This window comes from Trachurus trachurus, assembly GCF_905171665.1.
Source record: "Trachurus trachurus genome assembly, chromosome: 7".
Taxonomy (NCBI): Eukaryota; Metazoa; Chordata; class Actinopteri; order Carangiformes; family Carangidae; genus Trachurus; species Trachurus trachurus.
In genome coordinates this window covers 12,776,905-12,799,723 of record NC_139901.1, presented here as the reverse complement: position 1 = coordinate 12,799,723, position 22,819 = coordinate 12,776,905, and the positions used below count along the sequence as shown (strand labels likewise).

At 41.3% G+C, this 22,819-nt stretch overlaps 2 protein-coding genes across 3 annotated transcripts; both read left to right on the top strand.

The window, feature by feature from the left end:
* The first annotated feature begins 6,666 nt into the window (after positions 1-6,666).
* hspb7 (heat shock protein family, member 7 (cardiovascular)) lies at positions 6,667-10,448 on the top strand. Its single transcript, XM_083975219.1, has 4 exons — positions 6,667-6,716; positions 6,839-7,028; positions 9,704-9,828; positions 9,958-10,448. The coding sequence occupies exons 2-4, from the start codon at positions 6,854-6,856 to the stop codon at positions 10,135-10,137; spliced, it is 480 nt and encodes a 159-aa protein (XP_083831345.1). The 5' UTR covers positions 6,667-6,716; positions 6,839-6,853; the 3' UTR covers positions 10,138-10,448.
* Positions 10,449-11,568: 1,120 nt separating this feature from the next.
* zbtb17 (zinc finger and BTB domain containing 17) lies at positions 11,569-22,776 on the top strand. 2 transcript variants are annotated; one of them, XM_083974602.1, is made up of 15 exons: positions 11,569-11,767; positions 12,853-13,061; positions 13,210-13,389; positions 13,891-14,223; positions 14,316-14,405; positions 15,544-15,875; positions 16,017-16,159; positions 16,242-16,542; positions 16,655-16,742; positions 18,130-18,246; positions 18,356-18,476; positions 19,186-19,316; positions 19,557-19,820; positions 19,999-20,088; positions 21,456-22,776. In XM_083974602.1, exons 2-15 carry the CDS (start codon positions 12,857-12,859, stop codon positions 21,677-21,679), a joined length of 2,619 nt encoding a protein of 872 aa, XP_083830728.1. In that variant the 5' UTR covers positions 11,569-11,767; positions 12,853-12,856; the 3' UTR covers positions 21,680-22,776. The 2 variants fall into 2 exon arrangements, with proteins under 2 accessions (XP_083830728.1, XP_083830727.1); XM_083974601.1 differs by having other exon boundaries at positions 11,598-11,767; positions 12,806-13,061.
* The last annotated feature ends 43 nt before the right edge of the window (positions 22,777-22,819 follow it).

Here is a 22,819-nt window from a genome sequence, read left to right as displayed (position 1 = left end):
TTGGACAATAATCAGGAATCCTCTGAATGACTTTGAAAGAAATCAGTATTCATCACTCATTGAACTTCAGAGACCTGCTCGAGATTCAGGTAATCATTGTTCAGATCTACACACGCACACACACACACACACACACACACACACACACACACACACACACACACACACATTTATTCTTAGTCAATGTTTATTTTCCCTTTAGGCCGTCGATTAGCACTAGTGTTATTTTAGAGATTGAAAATCTGCATGCTGTGAGCATCAGTCACAACATGCCGACTCTCTCTCTCTCTCTCTCTCTCTCACACACACACACACACACACACACATGCATACACCATGGAAATGTACACACACATATAGATTGCTCTTCTCAGTATAAAAATGGTTACCATGGAAACAGCCCACCGAGACGAATAGAGAGACAGACGTGAGGTTACTTTACTTTTCTCTCATACACACACAGTCATCCAAGAGTTTCTCCTCTGACATATGAGAAAATAAACTATCAACGTCTGGCGCAGTGTGGCGACTGCGAGGGCCAAAACATACGACTCATATCATTTTCACGCTGAACAAATCACCAGCGAATGCTCGTACCCTGTGGTCGGGGGCATTGTCTCCTGTTGCTCCGCTCATTTTCCCAAGTGAGCAGCAGTGAGTCGACCTTCCAGCTCCTATCACTGTGGAATTTTCCCTCTGTCTGCAGCATTATGTAACACACAGCAGCTGAAGCTCTGTGTGTGTGTGTGTGTGTGTGTGTGTGTGTGTGTGTGTGTGTGTGTGTGTGTGTGTGTGTGTGTGTGTGTGTGTGTGTGTGTGTGTGTGTGTGTGTGTGTGTGTGTGTGTATGTATGTGGTGTGTGTGTATGGTGTGTGTGTCTGTGTGTGTGTAATGCACACACAATTTTGAGGTGACTCAATGTCAGTTGAGGGCCAGTGTGGATCACTGACTACTGGATCACATTCACTTGCTTACGTCTTTCCTTCCCACCATGTTGTCATTCTTATGAGTCACTCTTTATAATCTTGTGTTCCTGCTCCCTGAAATAACTATTAGCAATATTTTACTGCTCCCGCTACACTTTACGGTACATTAATAAGTCAGAACTGTGGCTTCGTATTAAATTAGACAGAAACAATAAATCAAATCTCCCTTGTGACACAATAAACAGTTGACTGTCAGTCCCTATGTAGACACCATGCACTGACATTATGCTGTAATTAGAAACCTAAAGGTGATGACGGGATCCTCGCCTCAATTTCGCCATCCTCCTTAACAACATCGGTAGCCAGGTTTCCATTGCAGCTTTGCGCGGAAAAATTTGTGAAGTCGACAAAACACAAGTGTGAGTGGTTCCTATTTCCACTGAGTAATGGGATGTCATGTGAATAAAGCTGTGTCTTTTCCTCTTGGGATATTGTTTAAATTCAGATTAAACATGACGACAGCTTTCCAGCATCTGCCTCTCGGTGGGACTTGGTTCTCTGGGTCATGGAAGCCGGAACGAAACAACGATAACAATCTTTGATATAGATATATTATATAATAGGGCAAAGAATTTATGTTCTGCATGTGCTGGATGGTGGCGTCCAGGTGGGCGGGGCTTGGTGACTGCTTTGTTGTGACATCACAAAGTCACAGAGGTCCTTATGGCTGGTTTTAAGGCTCAGCTTCAGAACACAAGCTGTGTGCATTTCTCTGTGGGCTGGGGCTTTGATACTTTCACAGTATTTATATAGAGGCTAGACCTGTTTTATAATCACACACTACACATGGACATCTACCGTCATACTGTATGGAGCTTCAAGTCTGAGTTGTTTGTTGAGCCAACGAGGAAATGTGACAGTGTTTAAGTTGTTTAAGTATTTAGAATAAGTCTACGATTATTATCAAGATAAGGGACCATTGGGCCCCATGTTTTCAGACTGCTGGACAGGCAGGTAGGGTTACCAGACAGGAGACAGTTCATAAAATGATGCGTGTGATGTTGCACCTAAAAGATTTTAATTAAGTACACACTGGCATCACTTTACTTGTCGACAATGAGTTCTCCACTCTGCTTACATTACCCTGGACTGGAGAGTCCAGCATCCACAGCCAAAGCCTTTTAAGACTTAAATGACATGGACGGGAAAACTGGATCGCAGCAGCGCATTGGCTGCAGGCGGAGATTGGGGAGGGGGAGGGTAATTCTTGCGATGGAGAGGGTAGCTGCTAAAAATGGAGCTTGACAAAACAATTGCGATTAGTCTTTCCCCCCCAGGTCATTAAATAACTTCATGTGGCACCAGAGAAAGGCACCGACTGTACAAACAAATTCTGTCAGTTTTCAACAAATCTTTCCATCTGGGAGGAATTATATCAGAATATAAATAAATATATATAGAGAACATGATGAGAATGAACATGGCACCATGAGAGCAGGGGAATTAATAAATGTTGTAAATGAATGTAATTAAATCAGTAGCCTACAATGCAAATTCAGTTAAATAGGCGTATTTGCACTTATGAGCATCTTTAGTTATCCTTCATTCATTTCGACCGACACACTGTATCAGGGCCTTACGGTGGAAAACACTGGGGATGCTTTAAAAAGACTGTGATGCATGTCTTTGAAGTTGTGCTCACACCAATCAGATCCTCCAATCAATAAATAGCTTCGGGTCAGCCCAAATAGAGAGAGATTATTAAAAGTGTCAGATCTGGACAAGAGCATGAAAGGGAATCACGTCATCTTTATTCCTCTTACAGTAGATTATTTGTTTAATTTGTTTGTTTACTTAAATGCACTTAACTGTGTGGACTAACACTCCAATATGAGACTGACTCTCAGACTAGAATATCGTTCTGTTGTGTCTCTCCCTGCTTTTCTCCATCCTCCCATAGTTCACCTCTCCTCAGTCGTTTCCTATCACTACTCCATCTGACAGTCTCTCATCGATGAGACTCATCCCCTCTGTCCCGTTCCTCTCCTCTAGAGCTCCACCCCCTCCCTGCTATCACTCTCCCCATCACTTATCTCCAACAGCAGCCGCCTGATTGATTTTTGGCTTGATAGCAACATCTCGATAAGATAACGCTGCCTACAGTATTTTCTTCGTTTAAAAAAATACATTATTTGAATCCATGTATAAGAAGAAACCATTAGATTTTGAAGATCTATCTCATGTTGCATAATGTTAATGAGTTACAGTTTAAAGAAATACATTTTTTATACCTTGTTTTTTCCTGTTTCATCTGAACATAGATACCTGTGGGGAAAAGATGCAGTCTTTTACAAAGAGGAAAGACTATATAATTTGTGATTAGACATACGGTATAAGCAAATAAAATGTATTCGTATAGCTCACTGTGAAATAAGTAGTAGTGTGAAAGCTTCTTATTTCACCTGTGCACAGTATTTTAGGATACAGTCACATGTCAGTAGCTATAACACCTGCTGATTGATCCAGACTTTGCAACATTGCGACAATTCAGAAAACTTTGATTTGACAACGCATACAAAAACTGCAAAAGCTCACAACACAACAGAAGTGGGTTTGGGGACACAAAAAGGTGATGGACCCAACTGGGGCGCTTTAGTTCAGTGCTTCGTGACTTTAGATGTTGTGAAGATGGCTACCTGTTGCGTTTGAAAATAAGCTGAGTTGGTTTGGTTTATAATGCCAATATCACATGATTTAGATATTATTGCAAATATGTACCGTTAGCTTAGCATTATTCTTTAGCCGGGTCCGACACATGTAAAACACAATTATTTTGCATGTGTTTTCCAAAGTTGCAGTCTTTGTACTCGAATGCCAAAAAACAGTTGAAGCACAAAAAAAAGTAAAATATAATAATAAAAAACTTAACATTTATACAATGTTTTCTTTGTCTGAAACTTTGATCTCTCTTATACTCATTCTCAAATTTAAATTGCAACTCCTAAGCTCCATGAGTTATGAGCCACTGGTTTGATAAATTACTTTTATTTCCCTGCAAAATTATATTTAAAAAAAAGATACGGTTCTCTGAACTTTCATCAAATACTTTGACAGCTGAGAAAACAACTAAGACCAGTTTGACCCTTTCTTAAAAAACACACGCTACTTAAAACACAGTTGAGGGATTACAGTAATAAACAAATGACATTTGAAAGCACATGTGCAGACAGCCACTGGCTTTGCCCCATTAGAGGTATGAACAAACAATATTACTCTGTTACCAGGGAGCTGTGTGTGTGCGTGTGTCTGTGTGTTCGTTCTCTGGCAGGGAGCTGGTGAGTTGCTGGGCTGGATTTAGATCCTCAGCAGGGGTTTTGAGCTCTTTACTGATAAGACTGGAAGCACATACAGTGTATGACTGTTTGGTGTGACGTGTAACGCTGGGTAACCTCTCAAACATCAGGCTCCAAAACATAACTGCAAAAACGATGAGCTAAAATATAAAAAAAATACACTGAAATTTGCGAAGAAAAAGACTATCAGCTAAATTATCTGTCCATGCAACAAGGTTATTCCACTAGACAGTAAATCTTGGAATAAGTTGGTTTGGTCTAGAAAAAGTAATCTTACTAATCATCTAAAAACAACTCCATCTCGTAATGTTACAATATTATTTCATAGCGTGGTGAATGTGCAGGTCACAACTTGTCCACAAGAGCATTTTGGAGTTGTTCGATTGTGTATTTGATGAGTTTGATGAGGGACAGGGGACCTGTACCGTTCACCTCCATTGTGTTTGCTGAGCAGCTTGCGTCTCTGCTCAAAACAACATGCACCGATAATTAAAGGTACCTAGCACTATGGCAAAAAATGTTGGACTATCCCTTTAAGTTTAAGTTTAATGATGCTGTTACTTGAAACAAGTTGGCCCATCTTTGAAATAGACTTAAACCCAGAACTTTATCTTAAAGCAGAAGTAAGCGATCCGGTCATTTTGGCTAACTTCCTGTCAGCAGATGGAGTTAGCAGTCCCTCGTCCCTCCCTACGTCACCACATTCACGCGCATCCCTTGACTGCACACACAGAGAGGACCGCCCCTTTATGCCGTTCTCTCTCCTCATTGGATAAAGGTTGTAGGATACAAGGAAAGTTTTCTCCTCAGCTTACAGCAGAGCAGAGTGACTGACAGACCCGTGTTTCGGACCAAACACTCTTATAAGTGATTCGGAAGATATAACTATTTAAGACTTATATTAACACAAACATTCTGCTTACTTCTGCGTTAATCTTGAAGACATACATCTTAAAACAGCTGTTTGCACATTGAAATGGGCCAATGATATAAATGTCTGTAATGTGTCGCAGAAGTTTGAGCAGTGAAAGTCCATGTTTCATTTCCTGGTAAGAAACATGCTGAGCTTTCACATTAAAATGTATTTATTTTTGAATACGTTGGCGAATTGATACTCTATCTAATGTAGGGATTTCCTGACGGGTCCATGCCTATGTTCCCACAGCCCTATGTTCCCACAGCCTTATGTTCCCACAGCCCTAGTTAAAAAGTTAGAAATGTGGGAACATAGGGCTGTGGGAACATAGGGCCTAATTTTCAGTGAAAAAAAAAGTTAGAAATGTGGGATTGGGAACATAAGGCTGTGGGAACATAGGAATGACCCCTTCCTGACCATCTGAGGCATAAAAGGCAATCAATTTAAGAATACACCCTGAATTCAAACCTAAATAACTTTTAAACAAGATAATTAATCTCATATCTTCAGATCATTTGCAGTGAAGTTGGCAGCCCAGTCTGTATGTGTTTTTATTGCAGTTTAGGGATGATAGCTGTGTGTGTTCCATGTGTCATACAGATCATGTGCAAAGACAAAGCAGAGGGCAAATACCTAAATGTCATGATAACACATACACTGGTGTGGCCTGTACATGTGCCATCAGCAGCACTGACAACAGAGGAGAGCAGTGGTCTGTAATCACCAGCTCTCCATGCAGATATTAATAGCCACAAAGCAATGTCACTACTAAGACCCCTGCCCCTGCTGATGGCTTTGTTTTCAACCACATTCTTTCCATCTTTGTTTTGTTCTGTTCTTATCCTCTGAGATAAGAAACAACTTTTCAATTCACTCCTTCACCTCCCTTCATCCAGCTCAGCGGGACAGAAAACAACATTTTCCACCCGGCGAGTCGTCGGCTGCTCGGAAAGATTAAGATTAAATTAATAAACAGATCACAAATCTCCCTAATGAGCTGAGACCACGCTGTGAAAACATCGGCCAGCGAGACGTTTAATGGCAGAACCATGTGAGGATCCAGTTTCAGGACAAAGACGTGGCACTTAATATTAAGAAAGCAAAGGAAGCTGCCAGATGGAGCAATGGAAGTGCAGGGGGAGGTAAAGAGAGGAGAGGGAGGCTATTTCAGGGATGGTGTGTTTGGAATGACAACTGTTGCCCCCCCCTCCGCCTCCCTCTCTGCTCTTTCTCTACCTCTCTCCGTCAATTCTTCTCTCTCTCTCCTGCTCTTAACCTCAGGGCCCTTCATGCCCAGAACTTTTCCAACCACAGACCCTTCTCTCCATCACTCCCGTGCATCTCATGATAAATATAGAACATTATTAGCCTTTCCCAGTGAGCTGTGACACACGTGCCCACCTCCCCCCTATGCAAGGGACCCTGCAGTATATAAGCGTGTGAGAGGCTGCCGGACAAGTGGGGCAGTTATCTCACCAGATAGAAACAAGAAAAGAAGAAATAAATAGAAAGGAAAAGGAGGTCAGAGGAGCTCTGGGTTTCACTTCTAACATTTAAGGCTTTGGAAGTTTCCCAGAGGAGCCACCACTTCTCTCCGCCTCCCTCATCTCTCCCCCTTACTCTCCTCCTCTTACCTCACCCAGCACTCACAGCCATCCATGAGTGCGACCAACTCCTCTGCCTATCGATCGGAGCGCAGTTTCCACCAGACCTCATCATCCTCGTCGACCTCGTCCTCTTCTGGTAACCCATACATGGAGAAAAGCCGGGGACTGTTCGCCGACGACTTTGGCTCCTTCATGAGGCCTGGGAGCGACGCCTTGGGGTTTTCCAGTAAGTTGGAAGTAAATCTCAGGTCTCTGTGTGTACAAGTGGTGTAAAAAATAATGGCTGAAGTGACAGGTTCGAGTGTGAAGTTGATGCATCTCTCTGCTTGGAAGCCATTTGTCTGCGGCATGCCGTTTTTCTCCTTATAAAACATGTCGGAGGCGACGGTTCAGAGGGAGACGACACACAGGACGGCGTTAAAAGGCAAAGGGAGTGAGAGTGTAGTCGCAGGGCTGATGGATGGTGAAACCACAGACTAAAAACAGACGTATGAAAGAAGACATGCTGTTTTTTTTCTTTTTTGGTCATTTTTCTGTCTCAGGGTTGTTGGGATTTGTGTGTCTGAAAAGCACATTACCATGTGCATTCACATTCATCCTCAGGCTCTGATGTGTGGAGATGATGACGGCTCACAGACGTGTGAACATCTGACATCTGAACTTTAAATGGGCTCAGACTCCATGTGCTCCATGTGTCAGGAGCTTAGTGGATTTGTTTGGGAACCATGGTTGGTTTCCCATAGGTGCAGCTAAAAGGGAAAACCCACACACTTACACACACACACATGCATGCACGCAGCTCAGGGAAGGCTGGACCGTCTGCCAGCAGTGTGACTTCACACATCGAGTATCTGGGATGACGCCTGCGTAAGGAATGACCAGATGGTTGCCCGGTGACCAGCGTACACACACACAGTAGGAATGATGTCACATAATCAAGTTAACCTGCCCCCGAAGTGTCTCACACACTCATTTTCCAGTCTGTGTGAGGTCAAGTGTTTATGTAATTCTGCATTGAGCTCAGAATCACCAGAGACAAACAGATGCATCAGCCTGTGAAGTCATCATCAACTCTTTTATGTCAATATTTACATTTTAAATAAAGATCAAAGCCGCAGATAAAAATCACTCAAAGCTGCAGATATGCAACATAAACTGCCCATCCAAAAAAAACGCCTTTAGCTTTGATTACAACATGCATTTGCGGTGGCATCGTTTCAATAAGCTTCTGCAATGTCACAACATTTATTTCTGTCCAGAGTTGCATTAATTTTTCAAAGATTCTTGATGGGTTAAGATATGAACTATGTGGCCACATTGGACCACGTTTCTTCCTTGAAGATGGTGGTTCCCCACTGTCCTTCCAGTTTTCAGTAATACAGTAATACAGTTCTTAACACAATTTTAGTAGTCTCAGCAATCTCCTTAGATGTTTTATTTGCTTGATGCATGCCAATAATTTGACCCTTCTAAAACAGATTAACATATTCTCCACGACCATAGGATGTGTCTTCCGACATGGTTGTTTATGAAATGAGGCTGCATCAGTTTGGGGGTAAATAAGTTGTTACCAGCTGAAACATAATCATCCATGCAGTAATTATCCAATGGTAGGCTCTTACCTATTAGCTTAGTTAAATCCAAGTGGTGACTTTTTTTTTTTGACGGGCAGTGTATAAGCCAAAGCTCTTTTAAATGAACTGCATACTGCCTGTTTAAGTGCAGGAGGCAGACAAAGTTAGCAGCTGCCTAATGAAAACAGTAAAGCAGCTAAAGAACCAGATTTTCATCAGAAACTGGTGGAAACCAAAACAAACAAGAATTAAAAGATACGAGAGTATTAGATTTATGGGACATTTGACATACTGTATTGTAACACAACTCTAAATTCTATTTGTTGGTGTTGTTGAGTGTGGACATTGAGAAGTTTGAGGAATTGACTGAATCACCTCAATCAGCTGGTGATGAGACCTGATTCAGGATTATCTCGTATATTATTATTATTATTTATATGCTATTAAGTAGCTAGTAGAGGAGCAAAACCAGCAAATGGAAAACCCTCTCCATGACAGGTGAAATGTATAAATAAACTTGTTTCCTATTCTTCATTCCACTTAACAATTATTTAAAAAATAGGGTTGTAATACTGTATAGTTTGTGTGTCTATATACTGTATTATGTACGTTTAACTGTTGTTTTGGATCGTTATACTACCCCCAAGTGGCTAAAACAAACATAAAAGAAAGCAAAAATCAAAAGTTGAAATAAGGGAGACACAAAGTTTTCCTAAATTAAAGTTACAAAAAGTAAAAACAGAAATTTGTTTGTCTTGCTAAATGCTAAATGCTGAAATCACTCAAAAGTGATGTCTGAGCTCCAGCCTATAGTAAATCAACAGAAGCTAAGGGAAGTTCACAGATGGCTTATTATATGTTTTGTTTTCATGGGGTTTAATGACACTTTAAACAAATGAAAACTGTTTTATCCAAATGTGGTGAGGCTTAAAATGTATCTTATTGTCAACAGATGTTCAACCATTGTAAAAAAAAAAAAAAAAAAAAAAAAGACCCAGTAAAACCCCAAAATAATGAATCTGAATTATGCTTGAATTCTAGCATAAATATATACCAGTCAGCAGGATCCTACCATCAAAAAAAAAAAATTAATAAAATTAAGTGCAGTTTTCTCAACAACACTGTAAATTAAGAGCCTGTTAGAGTCTTCTACGAGTCCTTGATGAACCTGCACCTGTTGCTTTAATTATCAGAGCACATTGATGTGAGTTAAGCTCAGTAACAGCAATGGTAGGTAAAGAAATGTAAAAAATGTTATTGACAAAGACAGAAATGAAGCTTAAGACCCGTTTCCTCCTGAGGTCAAACATCCATCTCATCTTTTCAGGTGGAGCTGGAAATATTAAAACTCTGGGGGATTCGTACCAGTTCACAGTGGACGTGCGAGACTTCTCTCCTGAGGACGTCATCGTCACCACGTCCAACAACCAGATAGAAGTCCGTGCAGAGAAGGTGGGCGGCTTTCCATCTGACTTACACTGCTAACATACTGAGTGTCTCAGGGTGTTAAAACAGTTGAGTTTCTAAGTCGTCGCACGCCAGAAACATGGGATTTCATTTCTTATATTCCTCTCTTGACAGTTGGCCCAGGACGGTTCGGTGATGAACACATTCACCCACAAGTGCCAGCTACCTGAGGATGTGGATCCCACCTCGGTGACATCATCACTGGGCGTGGAGGGCACCCTAACAGTCCGGGCACGGAGACACCCGGCCAAACACGAGCTCGTACAGACCTTCCGCACCGAGATCAAGATCTAGGGAGCAACGACTTTCACTTGATATCCTGTGTTTTCTATTTTTATTTTCAATGCTACTTCCTCTCTTTCCTCACTTTACTGAAACCATTCTACAAGAAACACAGAGCGTCAATGCTGTGCTCTATAAAACACACCACGTCCTCCCACCATGGCAGCAACAACGCCTGCTGCTGCTAATTCATATTCTGAGTTAGTTCACCACTCATGGGGATATAGATATGGAGATGGGACATGTACAAGCATTTGCACAAGACACAGACACATTGCAATTAACCAATCAGTCCACAGCTTCACCCCTGTTCTAAAACTTAATTCTCAACTTTAAAATTGATGATTTCTCATTAATGATAATTTATTGTATATTATTTTTAGTGTGAATAAAATACTTCTTTGACAATAAACTTATCTGTGTGTGAGCCTGTTGATTCCTATTCAATCTCATGTATGGGCTTTGAGTTACTTTATCTGAGAATTTAAACATCAATAAAACTGTAAAGGGAAGAAATGTATGTTTTAATTTAGATTTTCTAATTGGGGACAATTTGTAAAAACTAGCAGTAAAATCAGTGCTCCCTATCTTCCATTTACAACTCATTTCAATACTGCATTCAGTTTTAGAAGGTCACAACACAATCCCTGTAATATGCTAGTATTTCATAGTCCGTACTTTTAAAAGGTTGCTCTCCAAGGCCAACTGTGTAATAACAGTTTGAATATTTTTGTGTTCCTGCCATATAGGGAATTGTCTTAAAAGATAGTCAGACTTTAATTTTGAAACCTAATAAAGAGAAAGTAAGTATGCAAAATAAAAACAAAGCATTAAACATGATTAGGAATTAGGAATTTGACAGAGCCCAAATCCTATAGCCCCATATTCAGTTTATTTTTTATCTTTTCTGTTTGCTTTAACATACATCCAGATGAAAATGCAGCATCAAAGATGTGACCATCAACATCATTATAAATACAGCAACATTCAGTTTCTTTCAGAGGATGGAAGGTGCTTCTATTCATTCTTTTGTGTGCATTTATGAGGCGAATGTGGTGCTTTTATGAGACAACGTTAACAAAGGCACCATTCAAGCAGAAATAATGTAGAAGTCTTTCTTATGTAGCTGTAATTTACTCAGCGGTGATGATGTACTATGTATCTAACTGAGGTCATAGGATAATTATTATTTTCATACTAATTATTTTATTATTTTTATTGCTGTTATTATATTGTTATTATAGTATTGTTAGTTATGAATGATTTATATAGGAAGTGATTCTGAGGATTTGGTTTAATTTTATATCTAAATCAGTTTAATTTTCTAATGTTAATATTGTGTCCCCTTCATTGATGATCTTACTGCACTTTCAATATGATAACAAGCACGTGGCTCGATGACGCCCCCACGCGGTCACCGTCACCTTAGCAAGTAATCACACTGCGCGTGCTCTTGCGACACATCCGGACGGTCCCTATCAATCGATCAGAGAGAGGAAGATGGCGGTGGAGGGAGTCAGCGGGGAAGGATCGATCACCGAAAAACTCGATTGGGTTTGTTTTTGTTAACTCGGTCAAAGACTCGTAAATACCGCCCGGCCGGAACAGTTTGAACCCGGAGAGGAGACGACACAACAAGGAGGTAAATCCGGAGTTAGTTTACACTAAAATGGCGCTTCCACGCAGCTCAGAGAGGCAGCGAGCAGCGAGAAGAGCAGCGGATGGAGACGGGCCCGAGTGCTCAGGCCGCCATCTTGTCCCTGCATTACATGCATGTCAAGGCATGCTAAATTAATCCCTGATAACAAAGCTGCAAGGATGGAGGAATTGTAATCGATGTATTGCACCGTCAAACCAAGCGATCTCCTATCATAAAACATTTGAATGGTATTTAAGATTGGGACAATTAGTGAGGTTATGCTTGTGTCATTGTGCTTGAATTCGCCACTTGTTTAGCTGGCTAGCCATGAGCTATTTCCCCATCCTAGGAGCAAAATATTTTATATATCAGACGAGCTAACACTAGTGATGTGTTCGACTGTTGTTGAAGCTCAGTTTGGGACTGAAATAGTCTGCTTTGGGAAAAGGAGCCCCATACCTAGTAGGTTAAACACTTCTGCCATTCACCCTCACTCACATATGACCAGATAAACAAATAAAGAACTTGGTTGACTTTTTTATTAACACAAAGCAGGACATGAAAAAAAATACAGTTGTTTGCATTGTACAGTGCATTATAACTAATTCCCCCCCCCCTAAAAAAAAAATCATAATAAACAGTTGGCATATCATTATATCATTACATAAAAAGGATGAAGTTACCCTGTTGTTCTCAGCAATATTTTTAGGTGGGAATAAATATTCCCATGTGCCATCATAAAAACACATAGAAATAGTGTTGTTGTGATGTATTGGCTTCTTACCTGGTGTAGAACTTTAATGTTCTGGCTACAGTTTTAGTAGTCTGCAGTTTTATGAATGTTGGTGGTACGACATTTGGGTTTTAATGGCTGATATTTAGCTTTTTTCATGTAATATTCTTAGGTCTTTTGAACAGTTGCTCTGGTCGGTCAGCTGAATTATATGGATGGATATTGATGAATAAAAGACCACCACTATTTGCCATTGAAACTTTCCCTGATGTGCCACATATGACCTCTCACTTGTCAATGACTCTTAGAGCCTGTACCTGTGGCCAAACCTCTTCTGCCATCCTCACATCATCAGGGCGATGGAGTTCCCGTGGCACAGTGGGAAGGTTCTTGAGCAGCTTAATCGCCAACGCACACAGGGCCTGCTGTGTGACTGTACCTTTGTCGTGGACGGGGTGGACTTCAAGGCCCACAAAGCCGTGCTGGCCGCCTGCAGTATCTACTTCCGCACGCTCTTCCTAGACCAGAAAGATGTGGTGCATCTGGATATCAGCAATGCAGCAGGTAGGTGTCACTCTGGCTGTGGACACACATTTGTATACATTCATAGTATGCACTATATTTGATTTTGTGTTATGATTATACACACCATCATTAACACTTTAATATTTCTGCTGTCTATCCAATCTTGCATTCCTGGTTATTGTTGCAGGTTTGGGACAGGTCCTAGAGTTCATGTACACAGCCAAGCTGACTTTAAGTCCACAGAATGTAGAAGATGTGCTCGCTGTTGCAAATTTTCTTCAAATGCAAGAAATTGTAAATGCCTGCTCTGCATACCAGTCAATGGCAAATCCAGCTCCTTCAGTCATAACACTGGATTTCACTGTTGGTAAGTCTCCTCTGAACAAAGGTTTTCATGACTGTGAACTTGACATCAGTCATCAACTTGCCTGTGATCTGTGTCCTCAATTTGAAGTCCTGAACTGGGTCAGTAATTCGATGCTGGTTTAGAAAGATAAGGTTAATCACCCATTAGTTATTAAGAATTAATTTATCTCAACAATCTAATGTCTTCTACTGCACAAGGTGGCCTATGTCTGTGATGGTAGTGAAAAAATTTATTTCTGCTCTTTCAATTGTTTGTTGCTGCTACTGCAAATAGTCAGAGGCCTGAATTCATATTGGTTGAGTTTTTGTTACATTGAGTTGATATTAAATTCCCTGGTGCTATTTCTGGTTATTACATCTTTTTGATCAGTGTTACATTATGATTTCAATACATGCTATTATATTAGCCTTTTTAAGATCCAATATTTTAAGCCCAGTGATTATTCACCATGTTCTATTAAAACAAAGAATCCACTTCTCTGTTTTTCCTTCAACAACCCAGAGGAAAAAACAGGTGAAAAGGAGCAGAAAGAGGAGCCGGCAGGCGACCCGACAGAGGAGGCATCACCGGTGGAGGAGAGTCCTTCTTGCGCTCCCATCGAAGATGAACCGTCTGAAGAGAATCAGGACAATGTAGATGAAGACGCCTGCACCGAAACACAAGAGGCTGCTCCTCAGGCCAGCCCGGCCAAGACCAACTCGGGCCGAGGACGACCTCCCAAGACAACCCCCCCGTCTGCTCAGAAGAAGACACCTGTGAAGAAGGAAGGAGGAAGTGAGGAACAAGATGCACCCGTGTTTCACGATGACCCCTCTGACTCTGACTACACTCCGAGTAAGTCCTTATTCAGAGAAACTACCGTAAGTGTGAAAGTTATTTATCGGTGTCTGTGACAACTAAGTGTTGATTGTTATATTTATTCACAGAGTCACAGCTGAAATCTGGTGGCAGCTCGTCCTACATGAGCTCCCGAGGGAGAAGAATCAGAAAACCTCCAAAACGAAACTTCCCACCAGGTGAGAGGACTTAGTACATTTACACTATTTCAATTCAATTCAATTTATTGTCACTTCCATGAAAAACCTCATTACACATGGGAGAGAGAAGCCGTTCTCCCAATGTCATATTGTTTGCTGGACACAAATATAAAAAAGGAGACACATTTAAGACAAGACAATAATTCTAAAAAAAAAAAAAGACAGCAGCAATTCCAAATAGGAAAGAAAAAGAAAAATAGATAAAATACATTCAAAATAAAGTGTGCCAGTTGTCCCTTGCAATTAGTTGGGGAAAGTGCAGGTGTATGTGTGTGTAAACAGTGTGTGTGGGGGGAGGGATGGGGGGCAGCATGTGGCGAGCGTTCACAGCTCTGATGGCTTGGGGGATTAGCTGTTGCACAATTTTATCAGCCAGAACAGTCACAGTTACTTACACTGTTGATGAACTATATTTAGCATCAAACAGAAATATTCAGGATTGTTATGCCTCTGGTCCAGCCCCAGCCACAGCCAGAGGCACCTTCAGGTTGTCTGTCCATTCACATGCAGGTGATATGTCAATAACACCTTCAGGGAATTCCCTTAAATCTTGCACAAACATTCATTTTGGCTGAAGGATGCACTGATTGGACTTTGGTGGTCAAAGGTCAAAGGTGAAAACACAGTTTTGGCCTCTTGAATGTGATATTTCAAGACCATCTTGAGGGGATTTGTTTAGATTTCTCACAAACATTCACTTGGAGTCAAATATGAACAGATTAGAATTAAGTGGTTCAAGTTCAAGGTCACTGCAGCCTCAAAAAAGACGTTTTTGGCCATAGTTCACAAATTAATTTTATGAATTACCGAATGTCACAGTTTAACTCAAATGGCTGTAAGGGTAAAACAGAGTGATGATATTTTATTTCCAAATAGTCAAAGGTGAATTTCACTGATCAAAAACACATTTCCTGCAACCTGGCTCTTTGGCGGAGAAAACACAAGGTGGTGATTCTAGTTTAGCACTGAATTTATTAGAACTTTTCAGTTACCAGTAAGATGTTTGTCTGTACAGAGATCTTACTTTTAAAGCCATTGCTGTTTCTAGACTGATTCTAGATGCACAAATGCAAGGGTGAGAAAGGTTGTATTATTTTCTCTCTTGTCATTTTCATAGACAACGACTCAGAAGATGAAGGCACATCAAAAACTAAACCTGAGAAGAAGGCGGCCGAGCCTGCAGAAGTGGCCGAAGACCAGGAGGACCAGGAGGACCAGGAGGACCAGGAGGACCAGGAGGACGACTCCATGGAGGCTGAAGACGAGGGAGCTGATGATGAAGATGAAGATGAAGATGAAGAAGAGGCTGGAGAGGATGATGCTGACGTCGACCAGGACGCTGAGGGAGTCGATTCAGGCAGCGAGAGAGATGGGAGACAAAGTCAGGCGGCGTCAATGAGCAGCCGCTCCGAGTCAAAGTCGTACAGCTCCGTGACACACAAATGTGAGGTGAGACGGTTGTGCTTAATGAACAGAATTGTTTAAAAAGCTGCGCGTGTTTGCATCAAATATAGAAATACCGGTTATGCTGGGAGTGCTTGTGCAAATGTTGCTCAGCTCACTCCTGCTTGGCTTTTTTCTTTTCTCCAGGACTGCGGCAAGAAATTCACCCACACTGGTAATTTCAAGAGACACATGCGGATTCACACAGGAGAGAAGCCGTTCAGCTGTCGAGACTGCAACAAGGCTTTCTCAGACCCTGCAGCCTGCAAAGCCCACGAAAAGACACACAGGTGAATCTCTCGTCTTATTCAGAGACATTAAGCCAATCGCACCTGGCTGCTGAGCTCATACTGAATTGTTTCCCCCCCTCAGCCCGCTGAAGCCATACTGCTGCTCCACCTGTGGGAAGAGCTACCGTCAGATCAGCCTGCTCAACCTGCACCGCAAGCGGCACACGGGCGAAGCTCGCTACAGCTGTGACGTGTGCGGCAAGCTCTTCACCACATCTGGAAACCTGAAGCGCCACCAGCTGGTCCACAGCGGCGAGAAGCCGTATCACTGCGACTACTGCGAGAAGGCGTTTTCCGACCCCACCGCTAAGATGCGACACCTGGAGACACACGACACAGAAAAAGGCAACAAGTGTCCGCACTGTGAGAAACGCTTCAACCAGGTGAAGATTTGTTAGTGAACAGCTTTTACGATGCTCAGAGGTGTTTTAATAACTTTAATTCTAGTTTTAATTGACAGCAAACCTTAAACCAAGTGTTGTTTCTCCTCTTCAGATAGGGAATCTGAAGGCTCACTTGAAAATCCACATTACAGACGGGCCTCTCAAGTGCAAAGAATGTGGCAAACAGTTTACCACTTCAGGTAAGAGGACCATGTCTGGCTTATTGTTGTTCTAACTTCTGATTTGAAATATGCTGAAGCAGTTCATTTGTTAGCAGAAATTCAATCTAAATAGGAGCACGGAACAAATGGGGTATCGAAAGATTAGGTAAAAAAAAATTGGTACAAAACTCGACACCTCAAGATCAAATGCTGATTTTATAACAACAAAATCATCTGACAATCATCAAACAGGTGAATTAAAGATTCAGACTGAACTGAGACCTCACCTGCAATAATTCAGATTCAGAAACTTAGAAGAGACAAACTATGTTCCTTGTTTACTCTCTCTATTTATGTCTGCTAGTTAGCAGTGACTTACCTCTTTCCCTCCTCCTCCCTGCTTGTTGTGTCTTGTGTTTCGTTCTTCCTCTGCCTCCTTTAGTAATAATGAGACATGTAATCGAAATCAAAGTAGTTTATTTCCAGTAATGGAGGCAGCGCTCAGTGTATTGGAGGTGCTCCTCCTCTTCCCTGCAGTACCATAGTGGCTTGGTAGACTGACTGTAACAAGAAGTGTAGGTCTGAACCCTCAGTCCTTGAACCAGGTTTATACCCAGACTGTTTGAAAAAAGGCTCCAAATCTAAAGACAACCAGCTGAGTTGGTAACACTGCAGCTGTAAACACCAGATCCTCTATGTACAAGAAACTCACATCTGACTGAACAATCAGTCATTCATTAGGCAGGGAAATTCCAGCCAAAAAGGAGATTTCATGCTCTGTTAGTTTTATGAAACACAACATATATTCACTGAATTCTCCTTTATTTCAGCATTACTTTTTTTTTTTTTTTTTTTTTTTTTACATTTTTAATGTGTAGGATACTGTCCAAATGATTCTGATGCAGAAGTTGGGACTTTATTTGTCCAATCAGATAATTTTTTTTAGCTGTTAGGCAGAAAATTAATTTCCAACTATGATTTAAAGGTTGTAGATCAGTAATGACTGAGTGATGAAAGGTATGACATGAAAGCAAACTGTTCTCAGGTCTTAGCTGATCTAACATGAGGATTTTCTGGTTTTTCTCTTCCGTTAGTTGTGCAGTTTTTTGATTCAACAGATTGATTTAAGTCAAGATAAAATCAGTTGTTACTTGCAGCTGCACTCTCATCACATGACCTCAGTTAAAATAAATAAGCCGTTGTCGGTGTTTGAAGAACTACAGTTGACATGTAACGTACAAGCTTCTATATGATCACCCCCTGATTGTTTTAGTGTTAGTACAGTATTTACTATTCAGAGAACATTTTATCTGGAGCTCTTTTTTGCGTTGAGTTTCTGTGTTTTGTCGTTCGGTAGTTGACTTGTGAATTTGTTCCTTTACTTTGAAGCATTTGGTCTGACCTTTGACCTCTGTCTGCCTTTTAGGAAATCTGAAGAGACACCTGCGGGTTCACAGTGGAGAGAAACCCTACATCTGTGTGCACTGTCAGAGAGCGTTCAGTGACCCTGGAGCTCTGCAACGTCATGAACGCATCCACACAGGTACTCACTCCCACAGTGTTCAGGTGGACACTGGAACATGAAGGCAACACACATTGTCACATTATCACTTTGATCTACATCTCATGAGACGATTATGAATGTGTTACAGGAGAAAAGCCCTGCGTCTGTCTGATCTGCGGCAAAGCTTTCACCCAGGCCAGCTCCCTTATCGCTCACGTCCGACAGCATACAGGAGAAAAACCCTATGTGTGCGACCGCTGCGGCAAAAGGTTTGTTTGGCAGGACAGTGACAACTGTAATAATAGGCTCATTTTATAAACTTTAGACTTTGACTGCAGCTTAGATACAGACTTCAGACAAAGCATTTTAGTTCTCGACTATCTTAAAGCAGACTGTTGTACAATGAATTCTGGGTAAATTAAGACTTTCTTCGATAATAAAGAACAGCTGAACAAGGAACCACAACCAACAGTTGAGCTCCATTTACCAGTTACAAGGATGTTTTACTTTGGAAATTCAGTCAAGACTGAAACAAAAAAAAAAGAAAAATCTGATCTCGACATAAAGTCACCACCAATTCACAAATTGTGAGCCATGTTTTCCAGTTTTTGGTTGTTGGGAGCTACTGGTTAGTGCAGGTGTCACGGATCGTGTACCATAGTAACACTAATTTTTGTCTTGAAATGAGTCGGTCTTTGTTTTTGCTAAATAGTCTGACATGTATTAAGCAGATGTGAAAAGTGGACCAACAACAGACCAGTCTGAAATCTTTCTGTGAAAACAGCTGTGAGAAATGTGAGAACATTTTGATTAAAGGTTTTACTCTTCATAGGGAGCAGAAAACACAGATCACATGTTGTGTTCAGTTGTGGATTGTACATGAAAGCGTAAACATAAACAACCTCTAGAATGACCCTTTAAAAACAATGTTGGGGTGAAACCAGGTGAGGGCAGTGTCTCATGTTTCTCTCTGGACAGGTTTGTACAGTCCAGTCAACTGGCCAATCACATTCGGCATCATGACAACGTCCGTCCACACAAGTGTCAGACGTGCAACAAATCTTTTGTCAATGTGGGAGACCTGTCGAAGCACATCATCATACACACAGGTAAGGACACATTGATCACTGGATTTCCGTCAGACAGTTTCTGGTAACAGGATTTTAATAGATCTTTAGTCAGGTAGAGATCTTCTCTTTTTGATCACAATACTTTCATTGCTCCCAAGATGCATTAAAGTACAAGTTGGTGGACTTTAATATCTGAAAATATTCTTAACAACTGCGTTAAAAATGTTCAAACACAGCCTCTGCTTATTTGGCTGCTCTGCTCTGCACTCTCTCTCTCAGGGGAGAAACCTTTCCTGTGTGATAAATGTGGCCGAGGGTTCAACCGCGTGGACAACCTGCGCTCCCACGTCAAGACCGTCCACCAGGGCAAGGCCGGCATGAAGCGGCTGGTCGTAGCCGGGGGCAGCGCAGACGAAGGGGCTGATGGGTGCACAGCGATGGCCACCTCTGACAACGAGATCAACATTGTTACTGTTACCACGGAGGACATCGTTACTCTGGCAACCGAAGCCCTGGCAGGCAGTGCTGTAGCTCAACTGACAGGTCAGGCAGCGTCCTCAAGAATGGGTTCAATGATTTAAAGGGGAAATGTCAACATCCTGATGATGATGTGATAAATGCAGCAGATAATTAAGGAGGCTTGGGGAGGACAAAAGGGCTCGGACAGCGGCAGGTGTTTGTTTACCAAGTGTCATGTGTTGTTGTTTTTTTTTTTTTACAGTGGTTCCAGTGGCAGCTTCAGTATCTGCAGATGAGACAGAGGCTTTGAAAGCTGAAATCACCAAAGCTGTAGAGAAAGTGCAAGAAGCAGGTAAGAGCTCAAACACCTGTAGCTGAATAGTTTCATACTATTAAAAAAATGAAATTACAAGTTCGGGAATGAATACTGTACTAAGTCACCAGATGTAGGCTGAGGGAATCATTGATACTGAAACATAAAATGTTGTCATTAAAGGAGCTCTTTGTAACTTTGCTATAGCTAACATTAGCATTAGCAGGTTTACTTACCAGTCTGAAAGAAATGTTGTAAGTTCAGCATCAGACTTCATTCCTTAACTCACCAACATCTGTCACGTCTTTTTTTTCGTTAGCATACCAACCAGCTAGCCACTTTCAGATGGAGACCAGTGTTGTTTTTGGCAGGCATTTTAGATTTAGTCTTAGTCTTAGTCTTTTTGACGAAAATACTTATTAGTTTTAGTCAATTTTAGTCATTCCTATATGTGATAGTTTTAGTCTAGTTTTAGTCGACGAAAACTCAACAAGGTTTTCGTCTAGTTTTAGTCAGTTTCAGTAAAGAAGAAAAAAAAAAAGTATTTCAACAAATTAATTCAATAAAGGAATGGTTTTACACATAATGTTTCCACCCAATGCCAAATACTTTATGGTCTAAGGATTATGCATTAGCCTACACACAGATAAAGTGGTAACAGTAGTGCATTCAGTTTTTTTTCTGATGGAGTGACGGCAGGTGTGTTGAGCAGAATGTGCGCTGCATGCCAGGTGGTGGACGTGACCACACAAGGATGCAGCAGTGTTGCAGACACTTGTTGATTTTAATGGACAGATTACACGCACAATAAGCAGAAATGTCATGCATTTGAACGTCTGACCACCCGTCAGCGCCGCGGAGCGGCTGCACCGCACTGACCGAGGTCACCGGAACAGCGGATCACTGCCTGCTGCACTCTGCCGCTCTAATCACAAGCACCGGGCGGCGGCGCACCGCGGCTCGTCTCAGCAGCGTTGTTCTGTTGTTGACGGAGCCGTTGCTAAATCGTGTGAAGCTTAGAGTAATGACAATCCATAATATGTAATTTAGAGGCGATCACAGCCCGACCACTGACATTTACGTCAGTTCTCGTCTCGTCAACGAAAACTCACACACGTCTCGTCATGTTTTCGTCATCAGAGAGCCATGTTCGTCTCGTCACCGTCTCGTTATCGTCATGAAAAAAAGGGGCGTCAACGAAAATATTTCGTCATCGTCATCGTTAACGAAAACAACACTGATGGAGACTCACAATAACCTCGACACATTGCTACACACTGCAACTTCAGTAGAAAAAAAGACATGATATTATAACCTCTTGTCTTTTAAACTCAATGGTGAAAATGTACAATTTATTATTGTGAGTTACGATCTGATTATGTTTGTCAACTCTGTTGTGTTCTCAGACCCCAACACCCAGATCTTATATGCTTGTGACTCATGTGGAGATAAATTCTTGGATGCAAGCTCCCTGGCCCAGCACGTACGCATCCACACAGCACAGGCCTTGGTCATGTTTCAGGCAGACTCCGACTTCTATCAGTACACCACAGCCACCACTGCTGAGGGGGATAACGCCACAACATGGCAACCTGCAGCTGAGCAGGTCATCCAGGAAGGGGAAAACTGATCTGCTGTACCCAGGACAGAAAGGGAGGGAGAAAATGAAGCAGCTGCAGATGTGGAGGAGGGATCAGAGGAGTTGGAATGTAAATGTGGTTCATTGTGGAGTCGATTTGTGAAGAGTCTATGAAATATTTTTTATGGCAGAAATCTAATTTATAGAGGAGAGAAACAAAAGATATAGAGTCATTGACAAGGCCTTAGAGTTTCAGCATCTCAAACTTTACCTAAACTGGATTCATGATCACAACACTTTTTAAACAAATCCATATTAAGATTTATAGCCATAAATCATGTTTTTTGCAGTCAGTCCTAATTCCAGTAAACTAGGTAAGACTAGTGATTTGGTAAATACTGTTGAGATGGTTGTATGATGTATAGTTTGTTTATTTTTAGACTGAAATGCAGGATTGTGCATTTGTCCTTTGTAAAGAACATTAAGATCATAACACAGTCTTACCTAATATAACTTGAAGACTTCTGTGTTATTTTTCCATTTCACTCAGGTGAAATATGTACATTTTCCTTAAAACAGCTGAGATATTTTATTGTACTTAGTTTAAGTATTTTCACGGAGAGCACATTATACAGAGATTATTTACATAGAGATGTAGGTGTACTAAAGATTCAAGAAGTGGGGTATCAACTATTCTTCACCTGGCAAACGCTGCAAATGCTGTGCATGTGTAATATGTGTATGTTTGTTGTGTGTCGTCTGAGTCTTTTTACCTCTCATAAAACATCAAACATTGTGGTGATGACAAACTGGGGCACAGCTCTCAGACAGCTTTTGTTCTTTTATTGCAGTATGGAGTACTTTGTCAGTTTATGTTAACACCTGCAGTATGCTATATTGAATATCAGTTACATTGTTTAGACATTCGCAGATAGGCATAATCGGATCAATAAAGTATCATCACAGTCTCACCTGTCTTACCAGTTTTAATAAAATTAATAGAAAGTTCCTAGACTATCTTTGGGTTAAGAAAGGTGCTTTCCTGATACAGATAGGGATGAAATATAAAGATTCAATACAGACAGGACAGGACATTTAACAGGAATATGGCACATTAACTTGTATTTGTTTAGATGAGCAGAAGCAACGCTGGGTTCAGAATCTGGTTATCTGGTGTGGCATAAAAAAGAG